The sequence below is a fragment of the Sitodiplosis mosellana genome, unplaced genomic scaffold (assembly GCF_009176505.1).
Source record: "Sitodiplosis mosellana isolate CC-2019 unplaced genomic scaffold, AAFC_SMos_1.0 Smas_scaffold_1, whole genome shotgun sequence".
In the NCBI taxonomy this organism is placed as follows: Eukaryota; Metazoa; Arthropoda; class Insecta; order Diptera; family Cecidomyiidae; genus Sitodiplosis; species Sitodiplosis mosellana.
In genome coordinates, this window is record NW_022595244.1 from 10,375,901 (window position 1) to 10,392,657 (window position 16,757).

The window sequence follows — 16,757 nt, forward strand, 5'->3', positions numbered from 1 at the left end:
TCAGATGGTGCGATTGTACCGTTTGTATGTCATTGTTAAAACAACAGGCGTGACAACATCACATTTTGACTATCGAAAGAGATGTTTCGTTGCGTATATTGATTTCGTTTTTGTGCATTGGTACATCGATTTTGAATCTTTTTTTCGGAATTTGGACTAAAATTGTGACAAACTCGACTTGTCTTAGTGTAAAAATAGTTCTTTTCATTTTCAAAACTCTTCCCGCGTAAATCATCATTGATTTTCAATGTTTGAAAAGAAATGTGCCTATGTTTTTATTTGTGTTGATCAAATCGATTGGATTTCTTCGAAAAATATTTTTTTTCTTTCAAACTCCAAATGTGCGGTATGAATCGTCACAATATGCTAGTTGCAAGAGCGATGATAATATAAGAACTGACATATCTTGCAATTGAAGCAATGAAAAAAAGTACTGAGCTCCCTCCACTGTATATTCCGAATGAAATTCAATCCCAGATTATATACTAAGGAAGACTTTAGTATTAGCGTCATGAAATCGGGTTCCATATTCAATACGTTCAAGACACGCATTTACATTTGAGTGTATTGACGACGAAAATGTGTGATGTGTATATAATACGGAATATTTGTGGCGGGTGGCTCTTAGTGTTGTCTTGTCTTATCATTCGGTAACACACGATCATAAAATAAACGACTGCTTCATTGCATCAAAAATCTGCTCTTCGGTGTGCAGATCAAGTCAGTGCCGTCTCAGTTGATCGGAATTCTTTTGTGTTACCGTTTCTAACCGAATTGTACTGTCTGAATTCATGTGATTTATTGTGATTTTCAACAAGTGAACAAAACGAGCGACTGGCTCGGCTCGTTGTGTGAATTTATCCAATTTTATTGACACACTTGAGTTGTGTACCGTTTCAATTAAATTTTTAATAGTTTTTCCAACCACAAAGTAGTGAATAATTTGAATTCGTATTACGTATCATTTGTCTTCAGAATGGGCAAAAATGACGATCAAATTCGACTTTTGCCAGTCGGAAATGGGTCGGCGAAAAAGAATTATGTGAGTTTAAACGTTATAAATACGATTAAGACCATTTTAGAAATGAATGTTTCAAGCAGAAAATTCCAGTTCTTCTATTAAAAGAAAAAAATTCCAAATAATTTTTCAACATCATTTCATTTACGCATATTGAAATAATTTTATTACCACATCGGCTGGTTGACTGTAAGAAACGCGACAAATGTAGTGGAGTATTTATACGGCTTCTTCTGTGTATTCAATGCTATGTATCTTGCTCCATTCAATTCTACCGACTTGCTACTTACTCTGCCATTACAGAACCAGACGCGTATAGCTAACATGTATCATATTTCCTGAATGTTTTATGTCTCATTTTTTTACATATTCTCCACCCAACAGTCCATTCCACTACATTGTTTTTCTTCTATATTTCTCGAGTGTATTTCTCATTCACTATTCGGCGCTATGAATAAGGCAAAAATTGTCACATTCAGCATTCCAAAATTCGGAAAATCGGTCAATACTCTGAATTCGATTGAAATTGCTTCAAAACCTAAAACCATAAAAATGTGTAAATGAACTTCAATGAGACTAATTTAGGTTATTTCATGGAAGGAAGCATGCGTGGTTATCTCAATTTTGATTCCAATCATACTCATCTCAAATATTCAGAGACTCGCTAAATCGAAATCTTCCACGCTACGTATTCAATTCAAACGAGTAAAAGAAAAGATGATACTAATTACAGACAGACAGATAACAGCAATGTAAAGAGCAATCAATGTAACATTTCAATTTTATCGCGATGTTCATGAGATACATTTCAAGACATTATCTTCAACAAACAAAATGATAATTCCGAAGCGAAACTATTGAAAGATGTGGCTCTTCATCTTTTTTCACTGTGTCTGCTGCTCAATGATATGCATTAGCTTATTTCTTTTCATTATGATTTTGAATTTTTTTGTTTTATAGGATAGTATAACACCTCTAAGCACCGAGGTCATATCGGAAAATGATTCGGCTAATACAAAAACACCATCGACATATGGAAGTTTGAAGTTCAATGCAACCGTAGAGCAGCTGAGCTACACATGGACGAATATCGATGTGTTCGGTGAAGTGCAAAATGGAAACACCTCCGGGATGGGCGAATCGCCTCCTTCTGCATTATTTTCAAGAATAAAGTCATGCTTTAGCCGTGACTATCAGCATATTCCGCGGCCAAGGAAACATTTACTGAAAAATGTGTCGGGCATTGGTAAGAATTTATATAAATTGAAAGAAAAGTAACAAAGGTCATACAGAGAGTTTTTACTTCATGATTTGTCTGCAGCATATCCGGGCGAAATATTGGCAGTAATGGGAAGTTCAGGAGCGGGGAAAACAACACTTTTAAATTCACTTGCATTTCGATCACCTTCAGGCGTACAAGTGTCTCATGCTGCCGTACGAGCTTTAAATGGAATACCAGTGAACGCAAAACAATTGCGATCAAGATGCGCCTATATTCAACAGGACGATCTATTCATTGGATCCCTGACTGCGCGAGAGCATTTGATATTCCAGGTAAATGGTGTTTCATTTCAATTTGAAATGTTCAAATACGAAGAAAGCGAAACCATTAAAATTGTTACCATTTCCAAAGGCTTTGCTACGATTGGATCGTCGGATGCCGTACAAAGAGAAAATGCAAAAAGTGGACCAAGTCATAGAGGATTTATCGTTGACCAAGTGTCAAAATACTATTATCGGAGTTACTGGACGGATCAAAGGTCTGTCAGGAGGTGAACGAAAACGTCTTTCGTTCGCTTCAGAAGCTCTAACCGATCCGGCGCTGCTGTTGTGCGATGAACCCACCTCCGGTTTGGACTCGTTCATGGCACACAATGTGCTGCAAGTGTTGAAAAACTTGGCCGATAAGAATAAAACCATCATTCTAACGATTCACCAACCATCTTCGGAAATTTTTAAGTAAATTTTTTTAAAAATAAATCTCTAAATTTTAAATAATAATTCAAACCTAAAATCTTCAGCATGTTCGACAAACTGCTCTTAATGGCCAATGGTCGCGTCGCATTTCTCGGCACACCCACCGAAGCAAATAACTTTTTTGCATCACTTCAAGCACCGTGCCCAGTCAACTATAATCCAGCAGACTACTTTGTCGAACGCTTGGCCATTGTGCCCGGCAAAGAGGACGAAAGTCGTGAAACCGTTCGAAAGATTTGCGATGCATTTGCCGTTAGTGAATACCAAACAAAGCTCAATGACGAAATAAGCAAACTACAATCAAACTCGACAGCCTTCATATCGATGAATGGAAGCAATGGAAATGGTGTTGAAAGCTATCGTGTGTCGTGGTGGGCACAATTCAGAGCAATTCTCTGGCGATCATGGCTTACTGTGTTGAAAGAACCGTTACTCGTTCGCGTTAGAGTTCTTCAAACGGTGGTATGAATCAATGTTAGAATTTCGTTATTTTTTGCAGTGTTCACAAAATATGTTGCTTTTCAGTTGGTTGCACTGGTTGTTGGAGTGATTTTTTATGGACAAGAATTGACACAGGATGGCGTTATGAATATTAATGGAGCGATTTTCCTCTTTTTAACCAATATGACATTCCAGAATGTATTTTCGGTTGCTAATGTAAGATCTAACTCAGATTTTTTTGTTTTCGAAAACTTTAGAACAAAAATTCATATCAAAATGATATTTTCAGGTGTTTTGCGCCGAATTGCCAGTATTTTTACGAGAGCATAGAAGTCGATTGTATCGCACAGATGCATATTTCCTCGGAAAATCACTTGCCGAATTCCCATTGTTTATGCTTGTTCCCCTGATTTTCACAGTGATAGCTTATCCGATGATTGGCTTGCGGCCAACATTCATTAATTTTGCAATAGCCCTTGGAATTGTGGTGCTGGTTGCTAATGTTTCAACTTCATTTGGTAAATATGAGAATATAATCATATTACAAAGTCAAAAGTAACGATTTCTTATGATTTTAGGTTACCTCATATCTTGCTGTAGTTCTTCAATCTCGATGGCACTGTCGATTGGCCCACCATTGATTATTCCATTTTTGTTATTCGGAGGTTTCTTCTTGAACAGTGGCTCGGTGCCTGTTTATTTCAAATGGCTGTCTTATCTGTCTTGGTTTAGATACGGCAACGAGGCCCTATTAATTAACCAATGGGCTGACGTTGGTCCCGGTGAAATTTTGTGCAATCGCTTGAATGCAACATGTCCAGCAGATGGTCGCGTTGTTTTGCAAATACTCAATTTCGATGCGGTACGATAAAAGTAGTCAGCTTTTAGTGTGTGTAAAACTATATGCAACATGTGTCAAGAATTCACGTGTTCCGCATTTCCCCAATCACCCCAACTTTTCCGTAACTTCTCACACATTTTGTTCTCCTTCACCTGAAGCAATACCTCCTCAATATTTTACATTTACATTCTATTAAGGGGCCTTTGCGCCTGCTAATTGCAACTTCTCGGTTGCATGATTTTGTACCCCAGTACGAAAATCCGTTTCTATACTGAGGTACAACATCATACACTCCAATTTCCCCAAATTCAATCATTTACAAAGACACAAAACAGAATAAAGATAAACTCTTTCCTTTTGCAGGATGACTTTAGCTACGATTTCATTGGACTGGCAGCTTTGATCATTGGATTCCGTTTCTTTGCGTTCGTTGCATTGAGCCTACGAGCTAGGAGCAAAGAGTAGTGGATTACCCGCATTCAATTTCATGAATCTTGAAACTAATTTTGTTGTAAATATTTTTTTTATTTTGAATTTGTTTGTGAAGAGTGTACTTTTACGCCCTACTCCTATTTTCAATCCACAGATGAATAAATGATGAAAAAAGTCGTGCTTAGTTTTTTCTTCGATTTTAGCTTGAAAAAAACCTTGTTGCCGTTCGGGAAAAAAGTTGAACAATTCCACCAAAAATTCCCATTTGTTATCATCCGAGCAATGCCGTTTCGCAAAGAACTTATCCAACGAACACGAATATATTCGTTTCATTGTTTTTTCCCAGACATTTGCACAATCTAATAAGCATTTTGATATAGGTATAGCACGTACCGACAGTACAAATATTTGGTGTACAGTACACATACACAGTGTGTATTGCACACAGCTACGCAGTGTCTATCAGATAGAGCGCAGAATATACTCTATTTCAAGAAATACTTTAGCGAATATCTGGTTTTTTTTTTCGTAGAAACAATTTGCTGTGAACATGAAGTTTAATTGCGTGTTTGATTGGATAGAATGGCTAAGCTCAACTTTTATTGGCAGGATATTTATCCTATAACAAAACGCTGATGAGGGTGGAGCAATATTGGTCATGCGTAGAAAAAATTATCACCAAAGAATAACTGTTCATAGCATTTGCTCCAACCAATCACAGTCATTGTTTGTTGGTCAAAAATAAGAGCCACGGATTAATTGAGTGCACACTCAATTGCATCTTGTTAGTCTTATTAGAGACTGTAATATGGCAATAATGTTTATATTAGTGTTGAATCACTCAACACTATCAAATAACATTATCAAAATATGAATCTGAAGAACGTCCCTTGGCAATGCAAAATAACATGGGTAAGGTACACTTTTGCGCATGAACTTTTTAACGACCTTCAATTCAATATTATTATTATTTTATAATGTCGTATAATTCTGATCAATTTAAATAAAACACTCATTGTTTGCGGTTCGGCGGAATTACATAGTGGTAAAAAGATACGTTTAATACAGATGATTTTAAAAGATACATTATTGGTTTGCATGTGGAAGGGTAAATCTGGTTGAACCAAGCACATTATGATTTCAGAAGTAGTAAGGACTGGCCAAGACACGTGAGTATGGGTATGCCGAGTAAGGATATGTCGGGTAGACCGATGGGTAAACTGATGGGTATGTCGAGCCAAGTGGTTGGTTTGGCAAAATGATGGGACCGGCGCCACCAAGCGGGTAAGTGGAAGGAAGAACCGTAAGTGGACGATGTCTGTACCATGATGAAACCACAAGCGGTTCATTCACAATTACCGGTTTCTTCACCTCCAAATCCTCTGCGAATGCAGCAACAATGACAGCGAAGAAGACCAAAGCCTAGAACAAACAAAAATATACTTAGAATTAAACCAATTTTAACAAACTAATCAATTGAAATTCAAAATCTACATTTCTTATTACAAATTCCATAAACTCAAATTTAAAAAAAAAAACTTCACAAAATGTCTTCATATATGCTCTAAAATTTATTTCGTTGTCTTTCTCTCCTTTTTATATTCTGATTCTCTTAATTTCTTTTATTGACTTTTTCAAACAACATTTTTTGAAAAATATAATTAAAATAAACTGAAGTTCTTACAACTTTTGGATTCATTTTGAAATGGTTGATGATTTTTCCAAGCAAAAATGGTTGTTGTGCAAGAAACACTGATGCCTCAACGCAGACTTCATTGGCTTTTTATAGGATATCTATCTCTTCGCCTCAATACTTGTTTCATCCATTTGCTCAGTTATCGAATACTATCACAGTTCACCAGAATGAAAATATAAGACTTGATTTTCGGGCTTTTATTATTAATTGCCAGCTGTTGATTTGGATTGCATACAGCCCTCCGGGGCAATGGATTCAAATACAGAGGTGCATCAACAAGAAAACAGGTTTGCAACGGTTCATTCGCTGCATATGTCGGACTTTGTTGTTATCTGCCCACTTTTGTAATTGATCTTCGAAATATTGTCTAATTGCGGTTTAGTACCTATAATGCAAATTGAAGATAACATTTGATTGGGGGATTTTATTCTTCTTTGTTCAACAACAACTATCCGGAATTTTAGTTTCGGCTATTCTGAAGCGGTGCTTTACAAAGGGAATGTGACAATATGATATTCTTACTGGTTTCGCATCTTGAATATTTCAATACTAAGGCCACTGAACATTTGATGGAGGCGCTCAAAATCGGTGACGGCGCTTCAAGAAAGTTCAGAAAAATTTTATCGTAATTGCCCACCATCAAAGGAAGCGATTTCATGAATTTCGAGAAGGGAAGAAAACAAATTGATTGCCATCTAATTTAGAAACGCTAATGGAAAATTCAAGTTTAACAAGTGTCGATATTTCAATTTTTCACATGTATTCAGTGCAAAGTTTTTTGTATAAAAACCGCTGGAATCAATTCAAATGGCATCAGTCAAATAGTGTTTGAAGTTTTGAAAGCATTCAATTTTCGATTCGACCAAAATTCAAAATGAACGCAAAAATTGTAAGTGAAAAAAAATTGTCTAGAAAAATAGAAAATTATAACAGTTGTGTAGGCTTTTTCTTCCTTTATGGAATTGAGATTTTTCATGGATTGATTCTTTAGAAATCGTATTGAAAGATAATTGATTTTTATTGAAATAAAAATCGAGATTGTAGTAGCTAGAGCGGATGCATCATTAAATCAACCGAATTTTTCTCAATTTCAGGCTTTGTTCTTCTTCGCTGTCATCGTTGGCACTTTGGCCGAAGACATTTTGCCAATTCCAGAACGTTACCCACCTGGTGTGGACCCAATCTTGTGTCCAGGCTATCCCAACTGTGACAATGAACTGTTGCACAGCACTCATGTCGTGTACTACTCTCCTGTCAAAGAGTAAGTTTATGCGCTGAAAATATTATGTTTATGCATATGTCTATTCATATCTGAATCGTTTTTAATTTTTATAATTTTGGAGAAAGTTCAAGATCGAAAGTCTTGGAAAATCGCTGAAAAGCTCCAAATTATTACAAAAGAATTGCAAATTATTCGAAAAATGTTTTTCGCTCTTTCTTCCGCAGATACCCACCAGGTGTAAATCCATTGACATGCCCCAACTACCCATACTGCGGCACCCCAGCGAAAGCCGTTATTGTGAAATCGGTTGGACCATGGCCAATTGCTCGTGTTGCAGAGATCGAGAAAGACGGTAAAACTGTGTTCACGGTACCAGAACTCCTCAAGGGCGTATACTACGTCCAAACCGTCTAGTTCCAACGACAGATGATTTTTTTTTCCAAACTTCGGCCAAACACATCATTGCAAGAAAATATAATTAAAAATTTACGATCGCATCAAATTTATCTTTTGTTTTTATTAATTTGGAAGGTTCCCCTGTCTTTTCATCATTTATCCATCAACGGTTGTATTATTTGTGAAGTGTAAACGTGGTATACAGATTCAGCTGAACTTTCATGTCATACTTTGCTATTGATTACACATTCTCATTCATAGTTCCGTTGTTCATTCGCGGCAGAAATAATGCTATCAAGTGTCGAACAATGATTGTGTTGCTCTTATTTTCGTGCCAACAAACGATAATTGTGATTGGCTGGAGTGGAAGTTGACGATAGCTACATTTTTTGCATTAATTTTCATTACGTACCTGTAATGCGCAACCCACGTCTGTATTTCCAAAACAATGTTTCGTTAAATGACAAATATCCTGCCAATAAAGCTGAGAGCAACTGTTTGATGCAATCACAGCAAATACATAAACACCTGTGGAAAATGCATAATGAGTAGATTGGAAAATGTAAAATTGACTATTGGGCATTGGGCACTATCCATATCGAATTTGGATACGATGCGCAACGTACGAACACTATTCCGACCTATGTTATATGAAGCACTTATACACTTTGCCTGTACCAATTGACACGTGGAAAATATCAATACAGTAGAATCTCGGAAAAGTTAATCAAAATGTTCCAGAGGTTATTAACTTTTCTGAATTATTAACTTTTCTGGACATTTTTTAACACTATGACTGTTCTTCATATTTGCAACATATTACTGTTCTTGGGGGACTCCAGGGCCCCCAAGATACTTCATATGAAATCTGGACTGTGATAAGAGATAACAAAATAGTGTCTGAAGCAAAGTTGTAATACTCAAAGTTTGCTATAATTTTGGTGCAACAAATATTGCTTATCTCTTATCAGTTCCGCGAAAAACGTGGAAAAACGCGAAAATCGCAAAATTTTCCCACATCGTTTTAGTGAAGCCGATAAGAAGTAAGAGACTTACCTCTTCAACAGAAATGTAGAGCAGGTCGAGTACTACAACTTCACCATAGACATCAAGTCGTTATCTCTTATCAGTTTCGCGAAAAATGATTATCAAGAATTCGCGTTTTTCGCGTTTTTTCGCGTAACTGATAAGAGATAACGACTTGATGTCTATGGTGAAGTTGTAGTACTCAAGCTGTTCTACAACTTTGTCGAAGATACCAAGTCGTTATCTCTTATCAGTTTCGCGGAATACGCGAGAAACCGCAGAAAACCGCGAAAAAACGCGTTTTTTCCTTATCATTTTCCACGGAACTGATAAGAGATAACGAGATGGTGTCTAAGCAAAGTTGTAGCTCTGGTCGAGTACTATAATTTTCCACAGACGTCAAGTCGTTATCTCGTATCAGTTACGCAAAAAAATGATAAGAAAACATTCGCGTTTTTCACGGTTTTCTGCGGTTTTTCGCATATTCCGCGAAACTGATAAGAGATAACGAGATGGTGTCTATAATAAAGTTGTAAAGCAACTTAAGTACTACAATTTCGCTACAAACATCAAGTCGTTATCTCTTATCAGTTACGCGAAAAGCCGCGAAAACCGTGAAAAACGCGAATTTTTTCTTATCATTTTTTGCGTAACTGATAAAAGATAACGACTTGATATCTGTAGTGAAGTTGTAGTACTTGACCAGAACTACAACTTTGCCAAAGACACTATTTCGCTATCTTTTATCAGTTTTGCAGAATACGCGAGAAACCGCAGAAAACCGTGAAAAACGCGATTTTTTTCTTATCATTTTTTCGCGTAACTGATAATAGATAACGACTTGGTGTCTGTGCTAAAGTTGTAGTACTTGACCAGAGCTACAATTTTGCCATAGACACCATCTCGTTATCTCTTATCAGTTCCTTGGAAAGTGAGAAACTACGCGTTTTTCACGTTTTCGCGGCTTTTCGCGTAACTGATAAGAGATAACGACTTGATGTCTACGACGAAGTTGTAGTACATAAACTAGTCTACAACACTGCTACAGACACCAAGTCGATATCTCTTATCATAGTCCAGTTATAATATAAAATAGCCATGGGGCCCTGGAGTCCCCCAAGAACAACAGCGTAACATGTTTTGCGGCAGGCTGTATTTTACACATACTCACACATATGTAAATGTTTTTTTTTCATTCGTGTAGAGAAATGTTCAATCTATACAATTAGACTTTACTCCGGTTGGTTTATACACTGTTTAGTACTTTTATCCAACTTTAAAGTTCGCTGGGGGTCCTGGGTACCCCAAGAACAATCATAGTGTTAAAATTGATACAAATTGCATGGTTCAACGATATTTGGTTCAAATTTTATTATATTGGAACATTTTCATCAGTTTACATCAAAAAGTAAAAATAAGTGTCAATAAAATCGAGAATTTCAATCCGTTCTTCTTAATTTTCGATATGGCTGCTTCAGATACACCATATTCTGGAGCCAATCGTTCTCCGTGAACACCACTGTCGGTTTTTTTTCCCAAAATTTCACCATTTCGCTCTAAATTTAGTCTGGCTTGTACTGGTTTATTCACTTTTTTCAACATTTTTATCGACAAAACGAATAAGAGCTACGTAGAGCGAATGCAACTCACTGAGTCTATTGTTTATACCGGCTAACACGTACACAACAAAGGCTACTGTCAGCTGTTATTGTTTGTCAATACATTTATAAAAAGAAAGGATTAGTAGAACACAGCGAACAGGCACTTGCCTGAAACGCCGATCAACGCACGACATATTTTTTTCGTTTTGTATTGCTGGTTTGCATTGCAAAACTACTGAATCGCGTGTAAAATGTACACACGCTCTAAAAAGTTAAGTAAATGATTAGCTTTTTAAGGCGTTCAATGGGAGCTGAACGTCGCTTAACTTATCTGGGCAATTAACTTTTCCGAGATTCTACTGTATTTGCTTTAGACAAACGTAGAGCAGAAGGGAGAATAGTTCGTTTGCGCATAATCTCTGTTTAATATGGGCCAACCACTGTTCAGTTTTCAATAATCACCTCCAGAAATTATTACCTAAATAATGAATGTGTTATTGAACGTTGTGACTGGATATAATTCGGGGTGTGTTTGTGTAATCCATGAATTCACATCAAACGTTAAATTCCCCAAGCATAAAGACTGAAGGTGCAGATGTGTAAGCATGTGTGAGGTATTGCCTCCGAACACATGTATGTACGCCCTGCTTTTATCTTGCTATCTACTATCAAGGATAATTAACTGAAAATGGTTAAAGCAACAATTTCATGTTTGTTTGGCTTTGCTTCGATAAATACTAAGCGTTCATTGAAATGAATTTGAACTGTTTCGATTATTAGCTTTAGTGAAAACTACATTCATATTTGGGCCTGCATAACAAAATGACAACTGCACTTTATTCCCATGTTCAAAAGATCACTTGCACAGATACGGAATATAAATAGAGAATTCGAAACTTTCGCATCAAAGTCATTTTCTCTCAAAAACACAAAAATGAAAAATAATTGATTTTTATTGAAACCGTAGATGTTCACTTCACCAAGGGACGCAAAGTGACTAGACTTTTCATCTTGTAGCAGATGGCCGTAATTCACTTTGTTAAAGAAAATCAATCACTTGTTTCCAGGTAATTCATTTTAATTTACAATGTGTACTTACAATGCTTGCTCCTCTGTTTGCTCCTCTTCGAAATTGCTTTTGCATTGAAAAAATAGCATACGATCCATTATTTCGAGTGAAGTGAGAGCTTTCTGTATGAGGAATTGAATGTTGTTGTTCCAATGTGTTTTCGCATTTTTGTACAACGGTGGAAATACATTGGCGGTCAAAACAACAGCGGCCAGTTCCCCCTGACACTTTCTAAATATTTTCGATTAGAGGAAAAACTAAATGCATATTGCCGCAACCCGAAGTATCTTTGGAGGGGAAATATTCGTGATTCGTATTCCTTTCCACTTGGAATTGGGGAAATGTGCAGTAGCACTGTGAAGCAATATGTGGTCTACTAGTATACGGTTATATAAATGTATGGAGTTTACCGACCCTGTAGCATTACACTAACAATAGCATCATTTGAAAAATATGTTTTAGAAAATACATTGTAACACACAGGTTGTGTTGCTAGTGGTATATGCTCTTGCAGCAACCTTCTATAAGCGGTAAGCTATATAAAAGGCAAACAAAGTGTTTATCGGGTGTTCAAGTCCCGAACCATTGACAGTTTTTTTTTTTTGATTTTATTGAGAATTGTGCAACCAACAATCTTGACAGTCTTATTAATTTTCAATCCTTTAAATCAAAAATTTGAGAGAATCCAGCTACACAGAGAATTTGGTGTTATTTTCGACGTGAAACTCACATTCGCCAACTACGTTGAGACAATAGTAACCAGCGCAAGTGGTGCATTTGGTTTTGTTAGGCCAACACTGAAAAACAAATTTACCATAGAATTGGCGAAAATGTTATATTTGTGTTTTACTTAATTATTATTAGGCTCATATTGCTCTCAAAAATTGTAAAAATATTGAGACTTTTGAATTATATTGAGCATCAGTTTGATCGAAATTAGAGTGTAGTGTGACATCCATACCACCAGTATCATATACATAGACAAAATCGAATCAGTTCAGAAAGCCTTTGTTATGTGAGCACTTGGCGGAATTTACCAAAGAGATGTTAAATTATAAATTGTATAATATCTACAAACGAACTTTTCCAAATAGCATGTTGCAATTTACTTTTGAAATGTACCTCACATTAGTTCAAATGAAAGCCGTCATGTAATCATACGAACAGCGCTCAAATCGTTTTGTAGAATTTTCATACAAAATGACAGTGAGGCACTTTTGCAACATGCTATTTAAGAAAAAAAAATCTTAAATATGGAATAAGAATTTTTTTTCTTAAATTTGGAAAAAACTTTTCCTAATTTCCAATATTTTATATGGTAGACTTAAGAATTAAGACTATTTTTTTGGAAAGAAATTTTAAATTTGGAAAAGTTTGTTTTGTGTGTAGTCTGTGACTAGACAATGAAATGAATCATCATAATACTTACTTCATAGCTGTATGAATGTGTGCGAAATTGTTCCAAAAATGATTTTCGTTGAATACAAGTGATGCTGACATTCATATCGATCGTGAAAAATGATCCAGATCATACTGATGAATACTGCTTCATGAAGTAGAATAGTGGGATTACAAACGAATTTTATTGGTGTATGCATTTATTTGTGAGAATTTTCCTTAGATTATTACAATACGTATCAATTTTTAACAAAATGAATATGATTTGATGTATGAAAATGAGGCTTATTCCAATTGTTCTGATTATAGAATAACTTGAATCGTTTGATTTTGACAAGAATGGCTTAACAATAATTTATTTAACATAAAAGTCTATTGAACATTTACAATTCTATTATCAGCTTAGTGAATGCCATATATGCGTCATTCTAATTGTAGAGATCCTAATCGTATGGGCTCGGTGAACGGTGACATTATCCAGAACTTCGAAAAATTATCTTTTTATTTGTCATTATCGAACAGCGTAAAAAGCATGTTCCCAAAGCAAGAGTACATGATAACTCTTTATGCTCAAATATTTATACGTTCGATATCTGTTTCCCTTATTGTGTACCTGAAGCACGTGATTACGCTTACATCAGTAAATGAAGTCGTTAAAAATGTGTTAAAATCGATTAAATATCTCGAAATATCTGCCTGTCTGTCAATCATTGGATGCCGAATAGTTTGGCTACTTCATTCAAATCATCACATTTTATGTCTTCGCTAAGAACTGCTCGCGCTGTGTTTATGCGGTTAAAGACATTCCATAGCACAATTCCGACAACCTTTTCATCTTGCATATAAAACACGACCCCTTTCGAGTAATCGTCTTTTCCATCGTTCAACTCATCAGCTGCATGAACGGATGGTAAGACGCTAGATGTTGAATTCGAGTCCGATGTTTGGTTTTGGACGAAAACACTGACTGTGGGCAACTTTGAATCGATAATGCCAATACCTTCATAAGCCACTTTTGGACCCAAATCCGACCAGAACATGCTTTGGTGTGTATATTGTTTGCCTGAGGTTCGAGAAAAATAAATTAGTTGACATGACTATTGAATGGATTGTGAATTTTATTGAACTTACTCATTCCAAGCATATTCTCTCCAGCCAATCGACCACTTACAACTGCATGATCGTGATGTTCAACTCGTCGGCGGCCCAGTATTGGATCGTAGAAACACGCTGCATCACCAGCCTACGTAATCATTTATCGAAATTTAGAATATTGCTTCGAACAATCTGTCTTTGGGGTATATTTCACACTTACCACATACAAATGATTTCGTGCGGCCAGTTCAGCATTCACAACCATGCCACCGTAATTTGGATCAATTTCCAAACCAGATTCTTCTGCTAGGCTAACATTTGGCTGCGAGCCAACAGCGACAACAACATGATCACAAAGCAGCGATTGCCCATTTTGTAGTGTGAGTTTAACTCGATCGTTGACCATATCCACCGACTCAACCTCTGTGTTTGGGATCACATTGACACCTAGCTCACGAACACGATCTGTTGTCCAATTGCTAAGTGGTTCCGGCAGAATCTTGCCCATATTTCCATTCTCGAGGAATACCTGATGAACTTGCAGTTTTTTGTCATCGCCTTAAAGTTTCGGAAGAGAAAATTTACTTTTAATATTGAACATTCCAAAAAAAAAAATTCCATCTCACTTACCATATTTTGCCAGACCGCAGGCCAACTCACTGCCCAAAAATCCACCGCCAATAATTGCTACTGATTTCGATTGATCAACATATTTCTTCAAATTGCTGTAATCTTCAATGGTTTTGAAAAGCGAAATGCGCTGCTTGATCTCAGATGATGCATTTTCGAATACGGGTAGGTTTCTTGGTGATGATCCAGTTGCAATCAAGCATTCGCCATACTTGATTTCGGTTCCATCGATTAAAATGGCCGTTCGATTTTCCACATCTACTTTCTTCACCGTGTATCCTTGTACAATTGCAACACCACCATTGGATTCGTCCAATTTCGATGGATGGATATAAAAGTCGCTCGGTTCATAGTGAAGATCACGGTCAAGCCCATTCCATTGCTTGAATGTCAATTTTTCACCATCACTTTGTTTGACGCTATGAGTTTCACGATCCATCCATAGCTCTTTAGACAGCGGTGGCCGCATGTATGGAGTGTCGAGCTCCTTGGACAATACCAAAATCTTGGCTTTTGGATTGCGTAATCGAATTGCACGGAATGCGGAAAAACTGGCAGTGCCACCGCCGATAATTAGATATGGAACACTTTTAGGAATTTCGGATGATGTTAATGGCACTTTTACTGCAAAGGAAAAGAATTTGTTGTTGTGAATATGTTTTTTCTCCAAATTAAATAAAATAAAATGAAGGAAAATAAGAAAAATCCGAGAGAGACAAAAAAACATCAAAAGAAGAGAAAAAAAACTTACGTTTTTTCGATCGAAATGATTTATCTGTATCATCGAACGATATGAAGTTTTTCTTAATTTTCGAATTGTAATAAATATATGCACCACCGAGGTTCATGCCAAGAATAAATGCAAGAGCAGCTATCCAAACGGATTGATTTTGTGACGATGATGAAAACGATGGTGGCGGTAAATGGAACGGATTTCCATTATTCTGTTGAAAAATTGGCTCATATTCATGGGCGAGTTTCTTAGTATTGGTTCCGTTATTTTTCTCGACAATTCCACCATTTGTTGTCGTAACGATTAATCTCAATTGAGAACCTATATGATACGCAAAACAAACACAAATATTAAACGCATTCAATTGAAAAACTGTATTTTTTCATTATTTTCTACTCTACGCATCAGTGTTTTCGATCGTTAGCAAATCGCCGCAATACGAACCTGACTGTTTATTTGGTGCACATAGTCGTTGTGATATCAATTTAGTTGGTATATTTTTTAAGCGTAGTAAACACATTTTGTACTAATTTGTTTATTTTTTCCGTTCGTTGACACAGTTTTAGCACAAACACAATTAGATTTTTCAACAGTTTTCGGCGTATAAACGTCGAATCAACAAAATGGAATGCCCCACTTAAAATCAAATTATATTAGATTAAAAAAACCATTCTTTCGATTTTTCACTAAATATTTAATTTTTCACCAGATATTTCGAGTCGTTTTCAACAGTTCCGGACAATTTTCATCACAAAAATGCGTTTGAAATCACAATGAACAGTTCAATTGAATATCACGACAAAATTAGCCTCTGTTTGGAAAGATTGGTCTACGTGCGATGTGTACAACAGCAAATCTTCGTTTGTTTTCATTTTGAATCGACCTCATAACGGCACTACTACAAACGTAAACCATACGTGACGATGCTACGTCTGATAACATTGATACAAGACAAAGTAATTTTCGCTTGTTTTCACCAGAGTTTATTCTTCATTTCAATGAACATTCGACAATTCACCCATAATTTGGGTTAATGTCTCATAAAATATGACGAATTCAAAGTTTTATTGAGAATTTTTTAGTTCAACGCATCTAAACACACCCAATAACAAAGGAAAAAGCGTACGTGCATTTACGCACGTATGCACCATAGCATCATTGTCGTTTGTATCAAAACAATGT

General features: G+C 36.3%; 2 protein-coding genes across 4 annotated transcripts; one reads left to right on the forward strand and one right to left on the reverse strand.

The window, feature by feature from the left end:
• Positions 1-62: 62 nt before the first annotated feature.
• On the forward strand, positions 63-4,886 carry LOC129565430 (protein white). 3 transcript variants are annotated; one of them, XM_055440349.1, is made up of 10 exons: positions 63-346; positions 976-1,042; positions 1,979-2,264; positions 2,340-2,572; positions 2,652-2,977; positions 3,040-3,457; positions 3,521-3,652; positions 3,726-3,954; positions 4,015-4,298; positions 4,641-4,886. In XM_055440349.1, the coding sequence occupies exons 1-10, from the start codon at positions 270-272 to the stop codon at positions 4,740-4,742; spliced, it is 2,154 nt and encodes a 717-aa protein (XP_055296324.1). In that variant the 5' UTR covers positions 63-269; the 3' UTR covers positions 4,743-4,886. The 3 variants fall into 3 exon arrangements, with proteins under 3 accessions (XP_055296324.1, XP_055296332.1, XP_055296342.1); XM_055440357.1 differs by lacking the exon at positions 63-346 and adding an exon at positions 641-883; XM_055440367.1 differs by lacking the exon at positions 63-346 and adding an exon at positions 706-776.
• Positions 4,887-13,299: 8,413 nt separating this feature from the next.
• LOC129565745 (putative apoptosis-inducing factor 1, mitochondrial) lies at positions 13,300-16,742 on the reverse strand. Its single transcript, XM_055440940.1, has 6 exons — positions 16,020-16,742; positions 15,594-15,896; positions 14,843-15,466; positions 14,433-14,770; positions 14,249-14,360; positions 13,300-14,180 (listed from the first exon to the last, which is right to left on the reverse strand). The coding sequence occupies exons 1-6, from the start codon at positions 16,093-16,095 to the stop codon at positions 13,825-13,827; spliced, it is 1,809 nt and encodes a 602-aa protein (XP_055296915.1). The 5' UTR covers positions 16,096-16,742; the 3' UTR covers positions 13,300-13,824.
• Positions 16,743-16,757: the final 15 nt, after the last annotated feature.

Bases quoted from the DNA above. Each gene is read 5' to 3' on its own strand.
- LOC129565430 (XM_055440349.1), top strand. From the start codon at position 270: ATGTTTTTATTTGTGTTGATCAAATCGATTGGATTTCTTCGAAAAATA. The intron at 347-975 runs GTATGAATCGTC...ATTTGTCTTCAG, and splicing joins TTTCAAACTCCAAATGTGCG to AATGGGCAAAAATGACGATC. The intron at 3,955-4,014 runs GTAAATATGAGA...TTATGATTTTAG, and splicing joins TAATGTTTCAACTTCATTTG to GTTACCTCATATCTTGCTGT.
- LOC129565745 (XM_055440940.1), bottom strand. From the start codon at position 16,095: ATGTGTTTACTACGCTTAAAAAATATACCAACTAAATTGATATCACAA. The intron at 15,467-15,593 runs GTAAGTTTTTTT...TTTCCTTTGCAG, and splicing joins ATCATTTCGATCGAAAAAAC to TAAAAGTGCCATTAACATCA. The intron at 14,771-14,842 runs GTAAGTGAGATG...CGAAACTTTAAG, and splicing joins CTGCGGTCTGGCAAAATATG to GCGATGACAAAAAACTGCAA.